Genomic DNA, 22556 nt, shown 5'->3' on the forward strand with positions numbered 1-22556 from the left:
GGCAGCCAACCTAGGCGACGTCTCCCGGAAGCCCCGCCTCACCAGGGGGCCGAGGCGTCTCTCCTCTGAGCCCGGACGCTTTGCCTTTAAGGCTTTTGGAAGAATCGCTGTTTCGGTGGACTGACAACGGCGTGCCTCGTGTTTTGTCCCTCGTCGGCCGCCGTGGGCCGGCCGGGCGCGAGGGCGGGGCAGGGGAGCGGCGGTGGGGTCAAAGGCCACAGCGCGCACCACGTGGGCCGGTGACTCCGTCCTTCCCGCAGCGGCCGCGGCGCGCAGGGCACTTAGGTTAGTGGCGCGGCGTGCGGCGTATACAGGCGAGCCGGACGCCCGCTCCCGCCATGGTCATCAAGACGGACGAGTTGCCGGCGGCCGCCCCGGCCGACAGCGCCCGGGAGCACGGCTCGCAGGCCGGCGGCAAGGGGCGACCGGGCGCGGCTGGTGAGTGGACCGGGGCCAGGGGCAACTGGGCTTGGGACTCTGGCTGAGTCGGGCCGGAGGACTCGCAACTCGGCGTGGACCGGCGCCTTCCCTCCGCGTCCCTGTGGGCGGTACACCGGGCCGCCCCCGCGCTGAAGGTCACCTTCACTGGCACCCCCCGGCTGCGGTCGGGACTTCGCACGTGGGGTCCGTGGGAAGGGCACCCACAGCGGACACACGCGTGCAAGATCGTGGGGACACGTGCGCGCACACGCGGTTTGGTTCCAGGGTGCGCCGCCGCCGCCGCCGCCGCAGGACGACGGACTCGGCGGCCCCACCCCCTCCGCGCCCCTGCCTGGGGAGCCCCCGGGGCTGGGGACGCTGACCCTTGCGGCCCAGCCTCCTTCTGGTCACTCTTGTCCTAGACGTTCCTGTGCGGCAGAATTGCAGCCCGATGAGTGAGACTTAGTTTGGAGCCGCCCAAACTTGGACTGTGGGAAGAACGCAAGTTGGGGTGTGTTGTGTGTGGGCTGTCTCTGGTACACTCGGAGAGACAAGGGCTGAACCCTAGGTCGTCCGCTATGGGCGCTCTTCTTTTAGTAACTGACCTGCACTTGATTTGGGGGCTGGGGTCCTGCCCGTCTGTGGGGGCGAAGCCTGGTTCTTTGGCAGGGGAGGTGTTTGTGCCTGAACTTGATCATTAACCTGCCTTATTGCGAAAAGTGGGTCAGACCAGAGCTGCTGTTTTTAAGGCAAAGGTCATTAGCGTGGAGTGGAGCGCCTAGCTCTCCCCCGTGGGGGCTGTGTGGTAGTGGCTTTGGGAGTGGCCGGGGCTTGTCAGGGGGTGGGGCCTACTTCTCTCGTACTTCGCCTGTGCCCTTTCTGTTACTTTCACCAAGTCTAAGATACCACCAGCCTTGAAGCTGGAAGCCCCTCCCTAGGCCTCCTCACTTCCCGTCAGGGCCACGCTGGACCCCTCCGCCAGGATGTCAGTGCAGGTGCAGACCCACTTTATGCCTTGTTCTCCTCAGCTCTCCACCGAGGAACTTGTCAGCTCATCTCCATCATTCCTCCTGGCTTCGGGGAGCAGACCAGGGCTGACGTGGGGGTGCGGATGGGCCTAACACTTGCTATATACCGTTTGCCATCGCAGTGGATTTACCTTGCCTCGACAAGGCCAGGGTTTGGGCAGGACAAGAAATCATGGAAATATCAGCATACCAGGCCGATGTGGTTCCGAATCCAGGGGAAAGCTGGATAAGAGGAAGTTGGGGCTGGCTGGTTTCCTCACCATCAAAGAGATCTGAAGAGATATGAAGCAGCTTGTCCAAGGTCATAGTGATTTCATTGTCTAGGGAAGCATTTGGGCTTCCAGCTTATGGCCAGCATGGCAAACCTACCCCAGCCTGGCAGAGGGAGCGGAGACAGGCGCTCTGGTTTGTCATGTGTGTGATTCAGTGAACTTAGGAGCTGGTGGTGGAGGATTTCTGAGTACCCAGAATGAAGTTCCCTTCTTAGTTGTGTGCTGAGGGGCTTTTTCTCGGGGCAAGGGGAGCCGGGTTGGGGTCAGGGCATAGCTCTTCAACTTGGGGTACAGGACTTTCTAGTGTGTGGGACCTTGGCTTCTCTGTCCCCAGAAAAGCTGGTATAGATAACGAGACTCTCTTTATCTTGGAAGGTACATTAATTTGCCCCCTCCCATTCTGTTCCCCCTGGTCAGGCTTTTGTATGGATATCAGAGTGCAGGCCCCTGACCCTCAGCCCCTGTTTCTGGAAGCTCTCCAGTACCTTTGAGGAGGGGAATCAAGACAGGCAAGGGTCAGTTACCTTCTTAGGAAGAAAGTAACTTTTAGGGGTTAAGAGAACAGGCAGGTTTTTCAAGTTCACAGTGGTGTGTCAAGTTCCTTCTGCACAGGGGAGGGCTCCCTGAATTGGGCGTGGAAACTGAAGGGGACTGGCAGACTAGGGGAGAACTGAGGGGTTTATAAGCTCTCCAGCAGGATCTTAAAGCTCTTCTTTTAGGTGGTGTCTGGGAAAACAGTGAACCACACTTGGACCTTGAAGACCTGCTTCTGGCCTGTGGAAACAGGAAGGAAGCAAACAGGGTCTTCCATAGGCTGCCTGGTGGCCTCTGTCCCCTTGCCTTAAAGCCCTTGGTTCCTAGGATGGATGATGTATCTTCTGGGGGTCTACTTCCTGCTCTAGCCTCACCTGCTGATTCCTTAGCTAGGGTGTGGCCTGGCACTGGCATGGTCTCTGAAGACTGTCAGACTGGGAAGGCACACTCAGGCTACTTGTGGGTACTTAGAGTCCTTTGTCAGTCTTGTCTGTGACCATCTCCGGCCCAGGGAGGGCACGCACTGTCTCTCCGCCCTGATCTGTGCTCCTGGAGACTTGAAGCAGGAGTCAGTTAGCACATGCACCGAGTGCTGTTCAGGCAACTGGCCCCATTCTGCAGAGGACTGCCTTCTTTTTCTTCACTTTCCCTAAACCCTAGGTTCTCAGAGGCACCCCTGGGATCTGAGTGCAGGGGAGTAGAGGCTTTATGGCCGGATGCACCACCCAGATGCAGTCCTTCAGCCTGGTCCCTTGGGGAGCACGACAATAGATTATACTCTAAAAGTGGTACCCAGAGGTCTGGGCTTGGGCATCTGAGACACCCACCGCTTCTTAGACTTAGCTGCACTGCCTTTTGCTTCTGTGACCTTGGACAGCCCACTTACTAGTCTTGTGGAGCTTCAGCAGTTTCCTTGAATGAGTTTGGATGGTGATCTGCACATGCTCCTTCAGAGGAGAGGACCTGGAGTGAACACTGGCCCAGTGGGAACTGGACTGGAGACAGGGTTAGAGCATCCTTTGACATTATTACCAGGGTCAGGCTATGTTTGGGGAGGGGTTAGAAGGAATGGAGCTGTCTGGACCTGGCCCTTCTTGCCTTAGGTCGTAGTGTGAGACTCAGAACCTGCTAGGGTTGAAGAGAAGCCAAGGGTCTGCTTAGCCATTCCAGGGACTGTAGGGACCTGGAGTGGGAGCTTGGCTCCCCTCCCCACACCCATGCTGGTTAGTATGGATGCCAGAGCAGTCCTCACTGGGCCCTGGCAACAAGTCAGAGAGGCCCTGGGAAGGCTCCCTGGCGGGCTAGGCATGCTGCTTCTCTACAGTGCGATGGCCTTCAGCCTCTTGCTGGCAGCTCTCTTTTCCCCAGGGGAGACATTGGTTTTCTCCTGGCAGCGCACAGGCTGCTGGGAAGAGAAGAGGTAGTCTGCCAGCTTCATGGTGCAGCACGGAGTCCTAAGGCATGGGTGCAGTTGTCCTCTGGGAGGTTGGGAGCCCATCCCCCTCTCATTAGAACCAGTGACTCTCAGGAAGGGGCCAGCTGCCAGGTCACCTGCAGGGGGCAGCAGGAGCCAGAAGCCTCAGCCAGTCCCTTGACCTAGGAGGAAGAAGGCAGGGTGCTCTGTGTCGGCAGCTGGTGGAAAAGGGGTGGCTGTCTCATGGCCTGGGCCCGGGTCTGTGTTAGCTGCTGTCAGCAGCTGGCTGAAGCGGTCTTGCCCACTGCCACTGTGGGTGGAGCAGAGGAGAGGACCCCCTTGCTGAGCCTGGCTCCCACCAGCCAGTCCCCTACGCCTTCTATCCTAAGGGGCCCAGGTACCCCAAATGCCGTGTTCCTCTGCTCTCCCAATGGCTTCACTAGCAGTGATCCCTGTCCTGAGGTGTGTAGAGAGGTGGGCCTGAGTGCTGATAGCAGTTCTTCCGAGGGTCCTGGAGCCAGTGGGGCCTCCTGGCCCACAGCCGTCCTTCTGGCCGACCTTGAGCAGAATGGGAGGCAGGGGGAATGTGCCCTTCCCAGGGCTGCCCCAGCAGGCCTGGCCCCACTGAAACCTGAAGCCAGCTGGAGCTCCAGCTCTGAGCCGACCAGCTGTATCACCACAAGGGTTGAGGCAGAGGCCGGAACAAGAGCAGAGTCGGGCCTGGGCCTGGTCAGGGGAGCTGGCTGCCTTACTGCCATGGCAGTCCTGAGACTCCAGAGCCAAGAAGAACGCAGCTGCTGACTCTACCAGGTGGGCTGTGGGGCTGTGTGGACCCAATGACCGACCACAGAGATCACTTGACACTAATTCTGTGGTGGAGAGGCCTTCAGGGCTCCTTGGAGGAAAGAAAAGGGCCAGGACTGGTTGTCCTGGAGGAACATTCTCTTCATCTGACTCTCGCAGGGTACAGGCCCCTGGCTTAGGAAATAGGGCTGGGGTCACCTTTTCTGTCCTTTCCCTTGTCCTCTCTATTGCAAACATTGGAGGAGCACAGACTGTCAATTGAGGTCTAGGCCTAATGCCTACTTTTGTATCTTCAGAGCTGAAAACGGCCTCTGTATTGCATGGGGGCCTTTGCAGCATCTGTCTCCATTCTAGGGGATTGCCGACCTGGACGGACATCTCCAGGGACCCAGCCAGGGGAAGCTTCTCCTGTCCACACCCCCTTGTTGCTCTTAGCAACCTAGCCACCACTGTCTTTGTCTGTTCTGTCCTTAGAGCCAGACAAGGGTTCACTTTGGGTGGGTTATTCATTTCTAAGGGCTGAAGCCTTCCTGCCAGGGGTTGCTGGGTCACTGAAAGGGGCATCCTATATGTCTTGTGGTTCTTACATGGCACTCCTGTTTTGGAGGGGAATGGTGTGGTGCAGATAGCATTATTGGAGGCCCATAGTGGCCAGTGGCATGAGCTGGGGAATCTTTGTAGGTGTCACTCACCCTTTTTGGGATAAAGGAGTAGGTAGTATATCTGAAATCCTAAAGGTCCTATTTACCGAGTATTAAGGGGACAAGGAAAGGGGTGAGCTGCTCTCCATGGCCCCTGGCATGCCTCTCTATTTTGAGTCAACCTGCCTCCTTGAGGCCCTTGATTTTTTGTTTTTGTTTTTGTTTTTTGTCTTTTGTTTTTTTTTTTTTTTTTTTTTTTGAGACAGGGTTTCTCTGTGTAGCTTTGGAGCCTGTCCTGGGACTCGCCCTGGAGACCAGGCTGGCCTCGAACTCACAGGGATCCACCTGCCTCTGCTGGGATTAAAGGCGTGCTCACCACTGCCCGGTGAGGCCCTTGATTTATAGACAGATACTACACAGCTTTGGGGCAGTGCACCCTGTTACCACTCCTGGTGACAGGGTAGGAAAGAGACCCTGGGGTCTGGATGGGCTGGGCTGACATCTAGAATGTAACTGTTCTGTCTGTAACAGTCCTGCTCAGAGCCGGGACAGTGGGGCTGCAAGCCAAGGGGGCCACTCTGGCTGACAGGCAGATATTGGGGCCAAGGTCTCTGTTTGCCAAGTGGACATCCAGGGAGGCCTGTGTTTAGCTGGGGGGTTTCTGAGCAGGTCCTTGGCTTTCTAAGGGTGGCGGGGCCTTTCTTTGTTTCTCTTAGTGCCTGGGGGTGGGGGATGGGACGTTCTGTCACTTGTTTCTCTCTTCCCACAGCATGTTAAGTTGGGTGCTGTTCACAAATATTGGGCTGTATGGGACTGGAATGTAGGCTAGCATTAATTAATTAATTAGTTAATTAATTAATTAATTAATGGGATATCTTTGCATGGAGCCAGGGGAAGACAGAAGGTGGGGCAGAGGGCCGCTGCTCTTCACAGCCACCCACAGTGCAGCAGCCCGGCTGAAGGCAGCGCGTGGACTCCGGCGGCAGCGGTGGGGCTGGGACTTCTCCCAGCAGGAGTCACTTGGGCAGGCTCTGGAGAAGAAAGTTTATTCACTTGGGACATAAGAATGAGTGGAGGGGGCTAGAGAGATGGCTCAGTGGTTAAGAGCAGTAACTTCTTCCAGAGGAACCAGGTTCAATTCCCAGCACCCACATGGCAGTTCACACCTGTCTGTAACTTCTGTTTCAGGGGATCCAACACCCTCACAAAGTCATACATGCAGGCAAAACACCATTGTACATAAAATACAAATAAATTATTAAAAAAGAATGGGTGAATTTGCCCCATGAACCAGTGTATCATGAGTGCGAGAGTGTTTTTGTGTGTGGAGGGAGACGCAATCAAGAGCGCAGAGGTGAGGAGGGAAGGGAACTGGCGGAGCTGAGGCTGGTTTTAGGCAGGTGCCCTTGAGTCATCTGTGCTTTATCAGAAGGGTTCCAAACTGAGCTCTTGACGTTGGAAAGCTGCACAAGGCCATGGCTGCAGAGTCACTCCCTAGGACTAGCTACTGGGGAGAACAGGGCCTGGGCTCTGGGGGTGATGGAACTCAGTCTAACAAAATGAGCCTTTGGTGCTATCTAAGGGGAAGTCACATGTTAATGTCAGTTGTCTCTGTTGAGAAACTTGAGCCAGGTCAGCACTAGCCACGTGAGCTTACAGATGGAGCGTATGTGAATCAATACTAGAAATGAGGTTAGGAGGGGCTGAGGTCAGCCCACAGCTCAGGATCGCTAGAGAATGGATTGGAAGAGGAGATAAGAGTGTTTCCTTAGATAGAAGAGCAGTGGCCTTGCTGCTAGAGAAGGTTGACGTGTGGCATTGTGCCCTGGGGAGGAGTACTGACTGGTGGCCTGAGGAACCGTGGATGGAGAAGGAGGGCACAGAGAGTGGTCTGCACATGTGCAGTGGGTGGCGGTGGTCTCTAGTAGGTCTGTGGGGTGTTCTCCCTACTGGGTGTGAGGCAGAAAGCCCAGCTGACGCAGCTCTCACCTCCCCCAGAGCCCCCCTCAGTCATGCTGTTGAATGGAGACTGTTCAGAGAGCTTGAAGAAAGAAGAAGGGACAGCTGAGCCACCCAGGGAAAATGGGCTGGATGAGGGTGAGCCTGGAGATGAGACCACTGGACAGGAAGTCATTGTTATTCAGGACACAGGCTTTTCTGTGAAGATCCTGGCCCCCGGCATCGAGCCCTTTTCCTTACAGGTAAGATGGAGGAAGATGTGCTGGGAAGGAACCAGCTTCTACTACGCTGCTGTGGAGGAGCATCTTTGAAAGCCACGCTTTTGTCTTTGCATGTGCTGGGCTTATGGGCAGGAAGATCCTGGCTTTTGCCCAGGGTCTGGCCCAGCGCAGTGGATGAGCTAGATTCAGGTCATTGCTGCATTGCTAGGGGGGCAGCAGCAGCTGGCAAGGCCTTAGTGTTGCTTCCCCGGTCCTACCGTTCTCCACTTGAGAGATTGCTCTTGGTTTAGGCCTGGGACACTGGGGCCGAGGTCTGTCTAGTAAGCTCGCATATGTGTAAGTCTGTGTACAGACACAGATGCAGATGAACATGGCATTCCTACATGGGGCTTGGAATTGAAAATTTAAAACCCCCAAAGTAACAAAGTGGGTATTTGGGGTTTTTATTCTAGGGTCACAGGTGCTTTGGCCTGGGAGCAAGGAGGTATGTCTGCTCACGCACCCTGCCATATAACTTCTTACTGGAGTGGCCTTATCCCTTGCAGGTGTCCCCCCAGGAGATGGTGCAGGAGATCCACCAGGTGCTCATGGACCGTGAGGACACTTGTCACCGTACCTGCTTCTCCCTGCACCTGGATGGCAACATGTTGGACCACTTCTCAGAGCTGCGCAGCGTGGAGGGGCTGCAGGAGGGCTCAGTGCTCCGAGTTGTAGAAGGTTGGTAAGCTGGTGGCTGCTTACCAGAGTTAGGTCACACAGCCTGAGAGACCTCAGTCCTGGTGTCTCTGTGCATGTGAGCACATGGAGGTGGGACTGGTGTCTAAGTGTGCTGCTCAGGCCATCAGACCCGTTCTTTTTCACTGCATGATGCACAGTTTAAAGACCAAGAGTCTCCATTTTTAAAAATCCAGCCAGTCCCAAACTAGGACTGAAATCAGCCTATCAAATTCTGAAGAGATAAATGTTGCATCTTTAGGAACCTAAAAAGTTTTGTATTTCTCTTTTTTTTTGTTTTGCTTGTTTGTTTTTTGTTTTGAGACAAGGTTTCTCTCTGTTACCATGGCTGTCGTGGAACTTGCTATGTCGATCAGAATGGCCTTGAACTTACAGATATCTGCTTGCCTCTGCCTCCCGGTGCTGAGACTTTTCATAGTTCTTGAGGGAGGACATCAGCCCCTTGCAGAGCCATCTGCTCTGGTGTGGTGAAGCTGGTTTGGTAGTACAGTAGAAGTTCCTGTAGCAACTCAGAAGGAATCCCCAGGACTGTCAGCTTATGAAGAGCAGATATGGAAAGCAGGGTACAGTGCTCATGCCTGTAATCCCAGCATTTGGGCAGCTGAGGCAGGAGGATTGCTATGAACTGCAAGTTTACATGGACTACAGAATAAGACCCTGTTTTAAAAAGCCAAAAGGGAGCCAGGCGGTAGTGGCGCACACCTTTAATCCCAGCATTCGGGAGGCAGAGCCAGGTGGAGCTCTGTGAGTTCAAGGCCAGCCTGGTCTACAGAGCGAGATCTAGGACAGGCACCAAAATTACACAGAGAAACCCTGTCTCAAAAAACCAAACCAAACAAACAAAAACCCAAAGGGGAAGATAAATAAGTAAATGATGTGGGGAAAGTCTGTACCTCAGCTGACTCCACAGTTGATCACAGAACTTCTTTTCATCTTTGCAGAAAAACCATTACAAGTTTCACAAAACATACACTGTAGGACATTGTTGACTCTGGGGGTCTTGGGCTGTTCCACAAGACTGGAGGTACTGGAACAAAAAGCCCATGGGTTCTTCAGGGCCTGTGTGGGCTTCAAAAGGCGGGTGGTAGAGTGTTCTTTGCTAACAAGGATCCCACTGACAGACAGACGTTGTGTGTTTGGAAATGAGAAACATACCTTATACGTTCATCATAGTAGAGTTTTGGGATTGTGTGTGTGGGAGAGAGAGACAGACAGACAGAGGCAGGGTCATGTATCCCAGACTGGCTTTCCACCTGATACACGAATTCCTGGTCCTCCTGCCTCCGCAATTGTTGGCAGCATTGTTAGGTGTAGCTGGCTGACAGTAAAATTAAAAATGGGAAATTAGAAAATTCACCGCTGCATGGTTCAGTCTATGGTTCCTGCTCTTCCAGAGGACCTGGGTTCAGTTCCCAGCACCTGTGTCAGGCGGCTCACAACCGCCAAAATTTCAGTTCTAGGGTTCTGATGCCCTCTTCTGGCCTCCGCAGGCACTCCCACAGGTGTGGCCTACAGTAACACATAAACATACATAAGCACCTATAACTAAAAACACACCTCTTTTATTTTGTTTTGTTTTAAGTTTTCTGACTGTCCTGGAACTCACTCTGTAGACCAGGCTGACCTCAAACTCACAGAGATCCTCCTGTGTGCTGGGATTAAAGGCATTCGCCATCACAGTCTGGCTCTAAAAATACATCTTTAAAAAAAAAAGCAAAAACAAAACAGAAACTTGAGCAGGCATGGTAGTCTTTGTCTGATAGTGGCACTTAGAGGCAGAGACGAGTGCCACCGTGGATCCATGCTGGCCAGAGCTACCTAAGACCCTGGCTTGGTCACTCTGCCCCGCATCTTGCTAAAGAAAAAGAGACATTTTGAGCTGGCCCAGGGGCTGCAGATTCAGCTTAGTGGTAGAGCATCCTTGCTCCACCCTGGCATTATGGGAAGAGAAAGCGGGGAGTGGTGGCGTTCTGCCTGCGATCTCGGTCCTCGGGAGGCGCAGGCAGCGGTAGCATGAGTGCAGGGGTGGCCTGGGTGACGCAGGCCGCAGGGTAGCATAGGCCAGAGAGAAAGCTTGTCTCGAGATTTCGACCAACCAGCTCCCCCCCCCCATGACAGCACACTGCAGAAGTCCTCCTTGCAAGGCAGGTGACTGGGAGGGCTTTAGTAATGCTCTGTCCTCTTTCTTCTGGCAGAGCCTTACACAGTTCGTGAGGCCCGAATCCACGTGCGTCACATCCGAGACCTCCTCAAGAGCTTGGACCCATCTGATGCCTTTAATGGAGTTGACTGCAACTCCCTGTCCTTCCTGAGTGTCTTCACTGATGGTGACTTAGGAGGTGCGGGGAAAATTGGGACAAAGGCCTGCAAGTCACCTCTGCGTGGGAGTTTGGGGGTGGCTGGAGTCAAGGCAAGCCGGGGCCGCACTGAGTCCCAGAACTAGTTGGTTCCTGGCTGACCACCAGCCTTGGGTCCCTCAGACAGTGGGAAGCGGAAGAAGGGCTTGGAGATGGACCCCATTGACTGCACGCCACCTGAGTATATCCTGCCAGGGAGCCGGGAGCGGCTGCTGTGTCCTCTGCAGCCCCAGAACCGAGACTGGAAGGTAGGACTCCCGAAGGACCAAGGAAGGAAGGCCCTGGTGGGGAGCCTGAAAAGCTTGTCTCCGCATGCGTGGCCATTTCTGCAGCCCCTGCAGTGTCTGAAAGTGCTCACCATGAGTGGCTGGAACCCACCTCCTGGGAACCGAAAGATGCATGGGGACCTCATGTACCTGTTTGTGATCACCGCTGAGGACCGGCAAGTCAGTATCACTGCGTCCACGAGGGGCTTCTACCTGAATCAGTAAGTCTGCTGGTCCCCCGTGTCCATGGCACGTCCTCCTGGTCTGGGTCTAAGGACAAATACTCGGGGCAGCTGCTCAGTGACTCTCTTCCTTGCAGGTCCACAGCCTACCACTTCAACCCCAAGCCTGCCAGCCCCCGCTTCCTCAGCCATTCCCTAGTAGAACTGCTCAACCAGATCAGCCCAACCTTCAAAAAGAACTTTGCTGTGCTGCAGAAGAAAAGGTAGCACCTTTGCGCCGTCATTCATGCCTGCCCTGCCTCCAGTCACAGGCTGGCCCCCACACCTGCACCTCTGCCTGGGGGAACGGTGCCCCAGTACCCAAGAGTCCCTGGTTCAGGGGGGCAGCATCCCTGGGAGGGGTACCCATTTGCTTCCGTCTAACGTCAGGGTGGCATCTCTAGGCAAGAGATGCCAGAACAGTGGGAGCCTCAGAGAAGAGGAGCTCATAACTGGGCATTAAGCTTGGAGGGGTATCCCATTTCCCCATTCCCTCACCTGCTACAGGGTCCAACGCCACCCGTTCGAGAGGATCGCCACCCCGTTCCAGGTGTACAGCTGGACAGCCCCCCAGGCAGAACATGCCATGGACTGTGTGCGTGCCGAGGACGCCTACACCTCGAGGCTGGGCTATGAGGAGCACATTCCTGGACAGGTGCTACCCGGCCCCACCCTCCCAGCCAGCCTTCCTGGTGCCAGGCTCCTTCTGTGCATCTCCAGGAGGCTCCCAATCTGGGCCTGTCCACAGGGAGGTGGAAGAAGGGGTGGCTCAGAGCAGGTCAGGAGACACGTGCTGAGCCCGCGTCTGCCTCCCTGGCCCTCCACAGACCCGGGACTGGAACGAAGAGCTGCAAACCACAAGGGAGCTACCCCGCAAGAACCTGCCTGAGCGGCTGCTTCGAGAAAGAGCCATATTCAAGGTAACTGCATCCCCTGTGAAGCACAGCCACAGCCTGCCTTTAACCGGGCTTGTAGGTGAAGGGAAAACTGGAAGCTGGCACTGGTCCAGCTTGGTTGGCAACATTGGAGGTGAGCCTGCAGGGTTCCTCCTGGAGCCACCTCAGGTCTTTTCTATGGCTAAATTTGGGAACCATAAAAAGGGAGGGACCTGTCTTTCTTTGGGTATGGTAGGTTCCAGCCATCTTCATGTCCTCCTGCGAGACATGGTGCTCTCATTGAACTACATGCTGTGCTTCTGGGGCCCTTCTGGGGGCAGCAGCACATTAGTATAACACTTTCTGGAATTCTTTACTGGGAGTAGGGTGGCTGTGTGTGAGTGTGAGAGTCGGTTCTCTCCTTCACTAGAGGTCCAGGGATTGAAGTAGGTGGTCAGGCTTGGTGGTAGGCTCCTTGACCTGCTGAGCCATCTCTAGCCCTGCATACTCGCTTTTGGTCCGGAACTGTTCTTCCAGTAGACGTGTTAAGGTTTCAAGAGGGTTTTAAGAAGTGATATTGTCGGGGTTGGGGACTTAGCTCAGGGTACAACACTTGCCTAGCAAGCGCAAGGCCCTGGGTTGGGTCCTCAGCTCTGGGGTGGGGTGGGGGGGATGATATTGTTGCCCTTTTCTAAATATGAAGAAACTGAGGCTAGAGTTCCTTGACTCTCAGGGCCTGGCTGCCTTCACCATCTAGGTGACCTGGGCCAGGATAGGATGTACCTTGGTGGTGTTATACCTGGGACCTGTCTGACCTTCCCAACCTTGGCCTCCACAGGTGCACAGTGATTTCACGGCAGCAGCCACAAGGGGTGCTATGGCAGTTATTGATGGCAATGTGATGGCCATCAACCCCAGTGAGGAGACCAAGATGCAGATGTTCATCTGGAACAACATCTTCTTTAGCCTGGGCTTTGATGTCCGAGACCACTACAAAGACTTTGGTGGGGACATGGCGGCCTATGTGGCCCCCGCCAATGACCTGAATGGTGTACGCACTTACAACGCTGTGGATGTGGAAGGGCTGTACACACTGGGCACAGTAGTAGTGGATTACCGGGGCTACCGTGTCACAGCTCAGTCCATCATTCCTGGCATCCTGGAGAGGGACCAGGAGCAGAGTGTCATCTATGGCTCCATTGACTTTGGCAAAACAGTGGTGTCACACACACGCTATCTGGAGCTGCTGGAGCGTACCAGCCGGCCCCTCAAGATCCTGCGACACCGAGTGCTTAATGACCGAGATGAGGAGGTGGAGCTCTGCTCCTCGGTGGAGTGTAAGGGCATCATAGGCAATGATGGGCGCCACTACATCCTTGACCTGCTGCGCACTTTCCCACCGGACCTCAACTTCCTCCCTGTGCCTGGTGAGGAGCTGCCTGAGGAGTGCACCCGTGCTGGCTTCCCCCGAGCCCATCGACACAAGCTGTGCTGTCTGCGCCAGGAACTAGTGGATGCTTTTGTGGAGCACAGGTGAGGAGCGGCTGCTTCCTGCACTGACCCCCCGGCTCCCTCAGGCTCATGATCTGCTCTGAGGATGCACCTGGAAGAGAGACTCTGGCCTGCTCCCTGGAGCTGGCCATACACCAGCCTGTGCCTGCCTCAGTCCAGGTGCAGAAACGCAGGGCCTCTGTCAGGTGCAAGCTAGCAGGCAGCGAAACTGACGTTCAGCACAGTGGTCCTGGATCGTCTGGAAAGCTCGTGGGGTGGGTTTGAATGCCAGTGCAGGGCTGGCTGTGTAAACATGGGGACCTACGTTCACATCCCCAAGCCATCAACATACAAGGTTGTGTAGTAGCATGTGGTGGTAACCCCAGCACTGCGGAGAGGGTGCAAACAGGAGCTTGTTACAGGAGCTTGTTAGCTAAAATGTACGCACAAGTTCAGTGAGAGGTCCTGTCTCAAGGGAGTAGGATGGAGAGTGTTACAGCAGGACTCTGTCCTCCAGTGCCTTCCATGGACACATACAAAGCTGGGTGTGGTGGTGCACCCCTTTAATCCCAGGACTTGTGGTGGGGCAGAGGCTGGCAGATTCCTGAGTTAGAGGCCAGCCTGGTCTACAAAGTGAGTTGTGGGACAGCCAGGACTACAAAGAGAAAGAAACCCTGTCTCAAAAAACCAAAAAGTAAGTTGGATGGTGATGGTGCACTCCTTTAATCCCAGCACTTGGGAGGCAGAGGGAGGCAAATCTCGATGAGTTTGAGGCCAGCCTGGGCTACAAAGCGAGTTCCAGGACAGCCAGAGCTGTTACACAGAGAAATCCTATCTTAAAAAACAAAAACAAAAACAACAAAACAAAACCCAACAACAACAACAGAAAAAAAACAAACAAGGACTCACAGCGGAAGAATCTCAAGTCCAGGCCTGGGAAGTGGGGCTTAGCAGTGTTCCTGCAGCCGGTAATGAGGTACCCTCTGCTGTGTCACCGCGGTGAGGCCGCTGGCGTTCCTGTGCTGCATGCGCACTGTTGGGAGCCCTGCTCCGCAGGCCCCCCCCCCCCATAACCCAGCTGTCCTCTCATGACGAGAGTTGACTGGGGTTTCTTACTTTGTTTTTGAGGCAGGGTCTTGCTGTGTAGCAGAAGCTGGCCTGGAACTCACAGTCCTCCTGTCTGAACCTCCCTAGTGCTGGCTGGGATTATAGATGTCCATCACACTTTACTGTGTGGCAGGGTTGCTAGCCTGGCACAGGCACACATGCACTCTCACATGCACACTGGACAGATGTCCTTATGCTTACAGGTTTCTAGTTCCTAGTGCCAACAAACAGTTCTTACCCCCAAAGGTCTGGAGCCTGGGCCTGACCTTTTTTTTTTTTTTTTTTTTTTTTAATTCTTTATTTTAGAGTTATTTGCTCTAGTTGTGTGTATGAATGTTTTGCCTACATGTATGTATGTGTACCACATGTGTGCCTATTTCCTGTAGAGGTCACAAGAGTGGTCACGAGGGCATTGGATTCTCTGGAACTGGAGTTACGGATGGTTGTGAGCCAACATGTCAGTACTGGGAATTGAACCGGGTCCTCTGTAGGAGCAGCAAGTGATCTTAACCACTGCGCTGTCTGTACAGCCCCCGTGTCATCATTTCTGCTCTGTTTTGCTCTAGGTACCTTCTCTTCATGAAGCTGGCTGCCTTACAGTTGATGCAGCAGAAGGCCAGCAAGGTTGAGACCCCCACCTCCCTGGAGAATGGTGGTCCTCCCTCCTCAACAGAGGCTGAGTCTGGAGACTCAGTAGGACCTGAGGCAGGAAGTGAGGAAGAGGGCAGCAGTGTGAGTGGCCTCGCCAAGGTGAAGGAGCTGGCAGAGACCATCGCCTCAGACGATGGCACAGGTAGGGGTGCTGTGCTTGTTGGGGACAGCCCAAGCTGGTCCTGGCAGCTTAGCCCTAGGTGGCTCATGACCTGAGAGGGCTGTGGGGCACAGGAGCCCAGCTCTACCTCCTATCCTCACACATTTCCACAGTCGACCCCCGAAGCCGGGAGGTGATCCGAAATGCCTGCAAGGCTGTTGGCTCCATCAGCAGTACGGCTTTCGACATTCGCTTCAACCCTGATATCTTCTCCCCAGGCAAGTATATGTGCTTGCGTGCGTGCGTGCGTGCGTGCGTGCGTGCGTGCGTGTGTCTGTGTCTGTGAGTGTGTGTGTGCGTGGCGGGGTGAGTCAGTGAATGAATCCTGCAGGCAAGGGCAGAACATCATGGGATAGCCTTGGGGCCTCAGCAGCAGAAAGCTGCCTCCAGGTGGCTTCTGTCTTGGTCCTGAGGTTACTTGCTTGGCTCAAGCCTTCCTGTCCTCCCTCCCCAGGGGTTCGCTTTCCTGAGTCCTGCCAGGATGAAGTTCGGGACCAGAAGCAGCTGTTGAAAGATGCAGCTGCCTTCTTGCTCTCCTGCCAGATCCCTGGTTTGGTGAGGGAGGGGCCGGAGGGTGGGGGCTGCAGGAGGGCTGTTGCAGACCTTGGTGCCTCGTGCTCTGGGTCTCTCACGTAGAACCTGCATAAAGTGCTCTCGCTTCAGCACTTCCCAGCCCCCTGGCTGGCAGGCCTTGAGAAGTCAAAGGAAGAGTCCGGCATAGGCTCTGCCCTGCTGAGGCTGGGATTCTGGTCCTTTGAGCCCCAGATAGCAGAGGCCTAGGATTTCCTGTTCTGTTGATCCCACTAGCTTTCTGCCTAGGCCCCTGAATGAAAGCTCGATTCTTCTGGCTGTGTAGCCCTTGGTCAGGTGGCATGCTTATCTCAGATTGTAAGCCTCTCAGGATGACTGGAATAAAGTTGTAGCTCCTTCCCAGATGACCCTGTGCCACCTGTGGGTCCAAGGTCTTCACCCAAGGGCCAGGTTGCTTCCTGATGGCAGGGCCCTCTTTTCTGTTCCCTTTGTGTAGAAGGCAGAGACAGGTTCCGGTGCCCTTTTCACACCTGTCTCCCTCCCTCTTCCTGCATGGAAGCTAGGGCCTTAGTTCTTTCCTTCCTTAGAGCAATGGGGAAACCCAGAGGGGGAGGGACAGAGGGCTGGGACTGGTCTTGACCTGATGCAGCCCTACAGGTAAAGGAGTGCACAGAGCACGTTGTGTTGCCCATGGATGGGGCCACACTGGCTGAGGCGATGCGCCAGCGTGGTATCAACATGCGCTACCTGGGCAAGGTGCTGGATCTGGTGCTGCGGAGCCCGGCCCGTGACCAGCTGGACCACATTTATGTGAGTGGGGCTTGGGCAGGAGGCAGTTGCTTGCTGCAGCTAGAGGTCTGTGCCCTGACCTGGACTTGGTTCTTTGACCCCTCAGAAAATCGGTATTGGAGAACTCATCACACGCTCCGCCAAGCACATCTTCAAGACATATCTACAGGTGCTGCCACTCTTCCCAAGTTGGTGGGACCTCCCTGGGTGGCATGGGCCCCGGAGAAGAGCCCTGGGTGGGGGCTTAGGGCCATCCTGACTTCAGTCAAAACTTGGCTCAGGGAGTGGAGCTCTCAGGCCTCTCAGCCGCCATCAGCCACTTCCTGAACTGTTTCCTGAGCTCCTACCCCAACCCCGTGGCCCACCTGCCCGCTGATGAGCTGCTCTCCAAGAAGAGAAACAAGAAGAGGAAAAACCGGCCTCCAGGAGCTACAGACAACACGGCCTGGGCTGTGATGACCCCCCAAGAGCTCTGGAGGAACATCTGCCAGGAGGCCAAGAGCTACTTTGACTTCACCCTCGAGTGGTGCGGGCACAGGGGACAAGGGTTACCACAGGTGTAGGGGGCTGGGAGTTGGGGTTCAGGCAGCATCTAGGGCCTATGGTCACAGGGCAGCAGTGTGAGGACTGCAGGTGACCGGGCAGAGTTGTGGGGACCAGCATGGGGAAGCAGGGCTGTGAGAGTAGTGCTGAGGGGTTCTGGAGGTCAGCAGCTGTCCAGAGTGGCGGGGGGTGCAGGGCTGCTCAGCCCCCGCTCCTACCCGCAGTGATTCTGTGGACCAGGCTGTGGAGACCTACGGGCTGCAGAAGATAACATTGCTTCGAGAGATCTCCCTGAAAACCGGGATCCAGGTGGGCCCTCGTTTCTAGCCTGGGCCGCAGGGCAGGGGAAGGGAGCTTTCTTGGGATGATAGTCTCTGGACACATGCTGGTAGGCTGGGGGGTGCTGTCTTTCTGTGTCCAAGGCTGAGGCTTTGGGTGGTGGACCCTGTCCCCAGATTCTGCTGAAGGAGTACAGCTTTGACAGCCGCCACAAGCCTGCCTTCACTGAGGAAGACGTGCTCAACATCTTTCCTGTGGTCAAGCATGTCAACCCCAAGGCCTCAGATGCCTTCCACTTCTTCCAGAGTGGGCAGGCCAAAGTACAGCAGGGTGCGTGGCACTGTGGGCTGGGGGAAATGGGAGTGTCTCTTGCCCAGCCCTGACCTTGCCACCCGGGCTATCTCGTAGGCTTCCTGAAGGAAGGCTGTGAGCTCATCAGTGAGGCCCTGAACCTGTTCAATAATGTGTACGGAGCCATGCATGTGGAGATCTGCGCCTGCTTGCGTCTCTTGGCCCGCCTCCACTACATCATGGGTGACTATGCTGAGGTGTGTAGGCTGTGGCATCTCTGGCTGTGCTGTAGTAGTGGTTGGTGGCTCCATGAAGGGCCTAGGGGCTCCATCATCACCCTGTTGAGACAGGGAGAGTGCTCTTCCTCGGACTTTGAGGTGGGGAGTAAGTGGCATCCAGAGAGCCCCAAAGTTTTTGTTTTGTGAGCCAATCCAGCCTTCACTCGCTGTCCTTGGGAGAACTCAGCAGTTGCCTCTTTGCTAAGGTGGACATGACTCAGGGTAGGCCTCTCAGGGACAGTGGCAAGGGGAGATTCTGAGAGCCTGTGGTGAGTACGAGCTGTGGCACAATACCTGGCCTTGGAGTAACCGGGAGAAAAGTGTTTTCTTCAGTGTTCTGTGGTTGTGTTCCAGCTGTTTCATTGGCCCCCTAGGCTTTGAGAGGCTGTTCTGGGAGTCAGTGTACACCAGGCCTCCTCTGCTCTCAAGTAGAGCAGAGGCTGTCCTAAGAAAACTTTTCAGAAATTAATGTATTCAAGCAGAGGCTGTCTTAAAACTTTTCAGAAATCAATGTATTTGCAGTGCACTTTTGATCTGTTTGTGTTTTCGTAGATTTTGTTAGGGAAGAAGACAAAGAGCCATAGACTTTCAGATGGTCTCAGAGTTTCAAAGACCTCCACAGTCACAGCAGCTGGTTGTCCACTCTGCTGCCTGTGTACATGCCAGTTATAGAGATTGCAGGGTAGACCATGCTGTGTGGGACGGCTCAGATGAGGGGCAGTGAGCATCTGAGATGGATGCCTTCTCTCTCTAGGCACTCAGCAACCAACAGAAGGCAGTGTTGATGAGTGAGCGGGTGATGGGGATCGAGCACCCCAACACCATCCAGGAATATGTGAGTAGTCACTTTGGAATTGGTGTGTGTGTGTGTGTGTGTGTGTGTGTGTGTGTGTGTGTGTGTGTTGGGGGCAGGTGCTTGGGGCTACTCTGACCCACCGTGACCCCACCTGCAGATGCACCTGGCCTTATACTGCTTTGCCAGCAGCCAGCTGTCAACAGCCCTGAGCCTGCTGTACCGTGCACGCTACCTCATGCTGCTTGTATTCGGGGAGGACCACCCTGAGATGGCGTTGTTGGACGTGAGTGTTGGAGAGGGAAGGAGTGAACAAACAGGTGTCCCTCGGTGGACACTAGCCTTTGTGCAGGGATGGGGAGGGGAACTGACTTGGCTCCTTCCCTATCCCCCAGAACAACATTGGGCTGGTGCTGCATGGTGTAATGGAGTATGACCTATCCCTGCGCTTCCTAGAGAATGCACTGTCTGTCACTACCAAGTACCATGGGCCCAAGGCCCTTAAGGTGGCTCTCAGGTGAGGCAGTACTAGCTGAGACCCCCAGCAAACTCTTCGTGGCATGGGGAAGGGACCTAGTCTTGTCTTCTGCCTTTGAGAAAGTTCTCTGTGCCCTGACCTTGAGTGGTTCCTCTCGAGCTCCAGGGAGGGGAGAGATCTAGTCCCTGGGCGGTCTCCACCTCTTGTCCCTCCTTTGCCCCTTATATTCTCCTTCCAGCCACCACCTTGTCGCCCGGGTCTATGAGAGCAAAGCTGAATTCCGGTCAGCCCTGCAGCATGAGAAGGAAGGCTACACCATCTACAAGACGCAGGTGGGCGTCAGCTTGGCTGGGAAGGTCGAGCCTGTGCTTGTGGGCGTGTAGTCCTGACCCCCCTCTGCTTTGGCCCTCTTCCTCTGTAGCTAGGTGAGGACCATGAGAAGACCAGGGAGAGCTCTGAGTACCTCAAGTGCCTGACCCAGCAGGCGGTAGCTTTGCAGCGCACCATGAATGAGATCTACCGCAATGGCCCCAGTGCCAACATCCCACCCCTCAAGGTATGGACCTGGGCTGAGTAGGGGTCCAGTCCCCTGGCCTCCTGCCAGACTGCCCTAACCTCTGGCCTTCCCCACCACTCTCAGTTCACAGCTCCCAGCATGGCCAGTGTCCTGGAGCAGCTCAATGTCATCAATGGCATTCTCTTCATCCCTCTAAGGTGAGCCAGCCCTCCACCGTTCCCCAGTCTGGCAGTCCGCCAGCCTTAGGTGCTGTGGGTTGGTTGTTGTTTTTTTCCCCTCAAGATAGTTCTCTGTGTAATCCTGGCTATCTTGGACTTACTTTCTAGACCAGGCTGGCTTTGAACTGCCTCTGCCTCCTGACGTGAGTGCTGGGATTAAAGGCCTGCTCCACCACTGCCCAGCTTAGGTTCTCCTGAGTTAAATTGGCAGAGCTCAGACTTTGAAAGTATATGATCAGCAGTTTTTTGTGATTCCTCCCAGGCACTTTGTAATCCAGGAAATACATAGCTCTATAGTGTTCTATTTTGTTTTTTTTTCCTGTCGTGAGACAGCTAACTCAGGATAGCCTTTTTAATGCTAGCCCAGGCTAGCCATGAATTCATTATGTTGCCCAAGCCAGCCTCATACCTGTGGCAATCCTCCTGCTTCAGTCTTCTGAGTGCTGGGATTAGAGTGAGCTGGCTTCAGACACACATACAAGCTTTTCGTATGTTACGGTCACAGTTGAATTATGTACCACCACCTGGTTTCTTTTAATTTTTTAGCATACCTTGCTCAAATTTGTTTTGTTTTGTTTTAGACAGGGTCTCAGGTAGCCCAGGTTTACCTCAAACTTGCTATGTAGCTGAGAATGACCCTGAGCCCCTGTTCCTGTTTCCCAAGGACTGAGATCCCAGGCTGTCACTGGACCTGGCACTCTGTTTTCCATTATCTTGGTGATCTTTCCCTCCAGTCCCTACACAGTGACTCTATTCTAGCCCCCTGTTTTTCCAGTGCAGGCAGGGCTGTGCCCATCAGCTAGCCTTTGGCGAGTACCTCCTCCTAGGTGTGGGAGATGGGGTTGGTGGGGTGGCCAGCAGTAGGAGCACCCCTTCCTGTTTTCTGCACGGGGTCTGCTGCAGAAGCCAGAGTTAAGAGCAAATTGAACTTATGGGTAGGGGTGGCATACCCTCACCTAATGCTTTGTAAAGTGTAGGGAGCACTCCACCTCTGGGAGGGGCATCCACCCATCTTCCACTAGCAGAAGCAAAGAGCTCAGTCAAGTCCCAAGTGTCGCTGTGATGGAAGCTGCAGGGTGGCAGAGGGCCCAGGCTGCTCTGACTCCACCTTTGCCTCCTAATGCTCAGCCAAAAAGACTTGGAAAACCTGAAGGCAGAGGTGGCCCGGCGACACCAGCTGCAGGAGGCCAGCAGGAACAGGGATAAGGCCGACGATACAGCTACAGATCCTGAGCCAGCGAGAGCCCTGGAGGACATGGTGGGCTCCCCTCAGACTACCAAGGAGGATCCTTCTACGAGCTTACAAGGATAAAAAAGGAGAGAAACTTGGACAGTCAGCAGCCCCGTTACTCAGTGATGCAGACAGATTCCAGGAGCAGGGGCACGCCCTGCAGATTGGGAGAGGAAGCTAGTCCTCCACTTTCCACCCCTACCCCACCCCCAGGGTCTGCCTGGGCCCGCCTGCCCCTAAAAGATGTTTTGCACTGGTTCAATGAATACTCGATGCAGAGGCCTAATTGAAGACACGAGGATGGAGTGTGCAGGCATCAGCTCCAGCATAGGGGCAAGTGCCCGCCAGCCTCCTGCCTCAAACAGGTGTGTGTGTGTCCATGCCTGTGGGTGTCTTGCTCCGTCCTTCCTGATAGACATAGCCCAGTCAGTTCTGAGTGGATGACGTGCAGATGCAACTTCTCAGGTCATTTGTATGTTTGACATTACGGCTGCTGCTTTTGTTGCCACTACTCCTGGGCCCAGCCTGGCTTAAAGTCCAGGTTTAAGCCAAAAAAGATGAGGGCTTTCCTGTGTCCTGGGAGGGAGGGAGCCAGATCCCTGGTAGGGTGCAAGGTAAGACCTGCAGTGGCTTCACTGTGATTGGGCCTAGCCTGCCTGTAGCCTCAGGGTAAGGGAAGGGGCCTTCAGTGGTAGACCCCACACATCCATGTGCCTGGCCGTGGCCAAGCAGAGGAGGCACTGCCACAGGCTCTGACTTGCCTCCCTGCTCCCTGTAGCCCAGGTGGGCATAACCTCGGGGGCCAACAGTCTGAATGTATCTTCCCCATTTTAACCTGAGCTGCCTAATGCACAGTGGGAGGTAGCTGGGTGAGGGGCCAGGCTGAACCATGGATCCCAGGGAACGTGCCATGCACAGGAGTGACTGTCACCTCTGTGGAGCCAGGCTCCTTACTTGATCTTTGCCATATAAGCACTTCTACAAAGAGGCTCTGGGGTGACAGGGCTCCTCCTGCCTGGCTGCTGTCTCTCCCAGCCTGCCTGTGTTGCTTCTCTTTGTCTGCTGTCCCTGAAGGAGACGGCCACCCTTTGAGCCTGAGGGAGCTGTTCTAGGCAGAGCCCCTGCTTGGGGTTTTGCTGGAGCTGCTGATGGATAGTATCTGTCCAGGGACCTTGTTTCAAAGGGAATAGGCGTGAGCCAGCAAGGCATCCCCACAGCTATCAAGAACGTTTTCTTGTTTTTAAACCATCACGTCTTCATTTCACATTGGAATAAAGTGAGTTTTTGAAACCTGCTGCCCCAGCTCACCTGTGTGCTCTGTGAGCCAGGCGCCTAGGTCTTGAGTGAGGCTGTCAGAAATGCTGCTGGGAGAGAATTATGTATATATTGGGTCAAATTCAAGGTTATGTTGATCAAGTGAAAGGCGTGGAACTCCAGTTGTTCAGCTGGGCC

The 22556-nt window shown here is 54.8% G+C and overlaps 1 protein-coding gene across 3 annotated transcripts; it reads left to right on the top strand.

The window, feature by feature from the left end:
* The first annotated feature begins 232 nt into the window (after positions 1-232).
* Cluh (clustered mitochondria homolog) lies at positions 233-22399 on the top strand. 3 transcript variants are annotated; one of them, XM_028866711.2, is made up of 26 exons: positions 233-438; positions 7112-7314; positions 7839-8010; positions 10224-10367; positions 10509-10633; positions 10718-10872; positions 10971-11096; positions 11380-11527; positions 11700-11792; positions 12586-13280; positions 14912-15138; positions 15270-15374; positions 15611-15711; positions 16345-16497; positions 16583-16645; positions 16758-17002; positions 17244-17328; positions 17475-17628; positions 17707-17846; positions 18622-18702; positions 18821-18946; positions 19056-19177; positions 19377-19470; positions 19560-19694; positions 19779-19852; positions 21002-22399. In XM_028866711.2, exons 1-26 carry the CDS (start codon positions 339-341, stop codon positions 21183-21185), a joined length of 4050 nt encoding a protein of 1349 aa, XP_028722544.1. In that variant the 5' UTR covers positions 233-338; the 3' UTR covers positions 21186-22399. The 3 variants fall into 3 exon arrangements, with proteins under 3 accessions (XP_028722544.1, XP_028722546.1, XP_028722545.1); XM_028866713.2 differs by lacking the exon at positions 233-438 and adding an exon at positions 782-931; XM_028866712.2 differs by lacking the exon at positions 233-438 and adding an exon at positions 3867-4478.
* The last annotated feature ends 157 nt before the right edge of the window (positions 22400-22556 follow it).

Source organism: Peromyscus leucopus, chromosome 8b, assembly GCF_004664715.2.
Source record: "Peromyscus leucopus breed LL Stock chromosome 8b, UCI_PerLeu_2.1, whole genome shotgun sequence".
Classification (NCBI taxonomy): Eukaryota; Metazoa; Chordata; class Mammalia; order Rodentia; family Cricetidae; genus Peromyscus; species Peromyscus leucopus.

Excerpts from the sequence above, each read along its gene's own strand:
- Cluh (XM_028866711.2), top strand. The coding sequence starts at position 339 with ATGGTCATCAAGACGGACGAGTTGCCGGCGGCCGCCCCGGCCGACAGC. Across the intron at positions 8,011-10,223 it reads AGTGCTCCGAGTTGTAGAAG|AGCCTTACACAGTTCGTGAG; the intron begins GTTGGTAAGCTG and ends TTCTTCTGGCAG. Across the intron at positions 17,329-17,474 it reads CCCTGAAAACCGGGATCCAG|ATTCTGCTGAAGGAGTACAG; the intron begins GTGGGCCCTCGT and ends CCCTGTCCCCAG.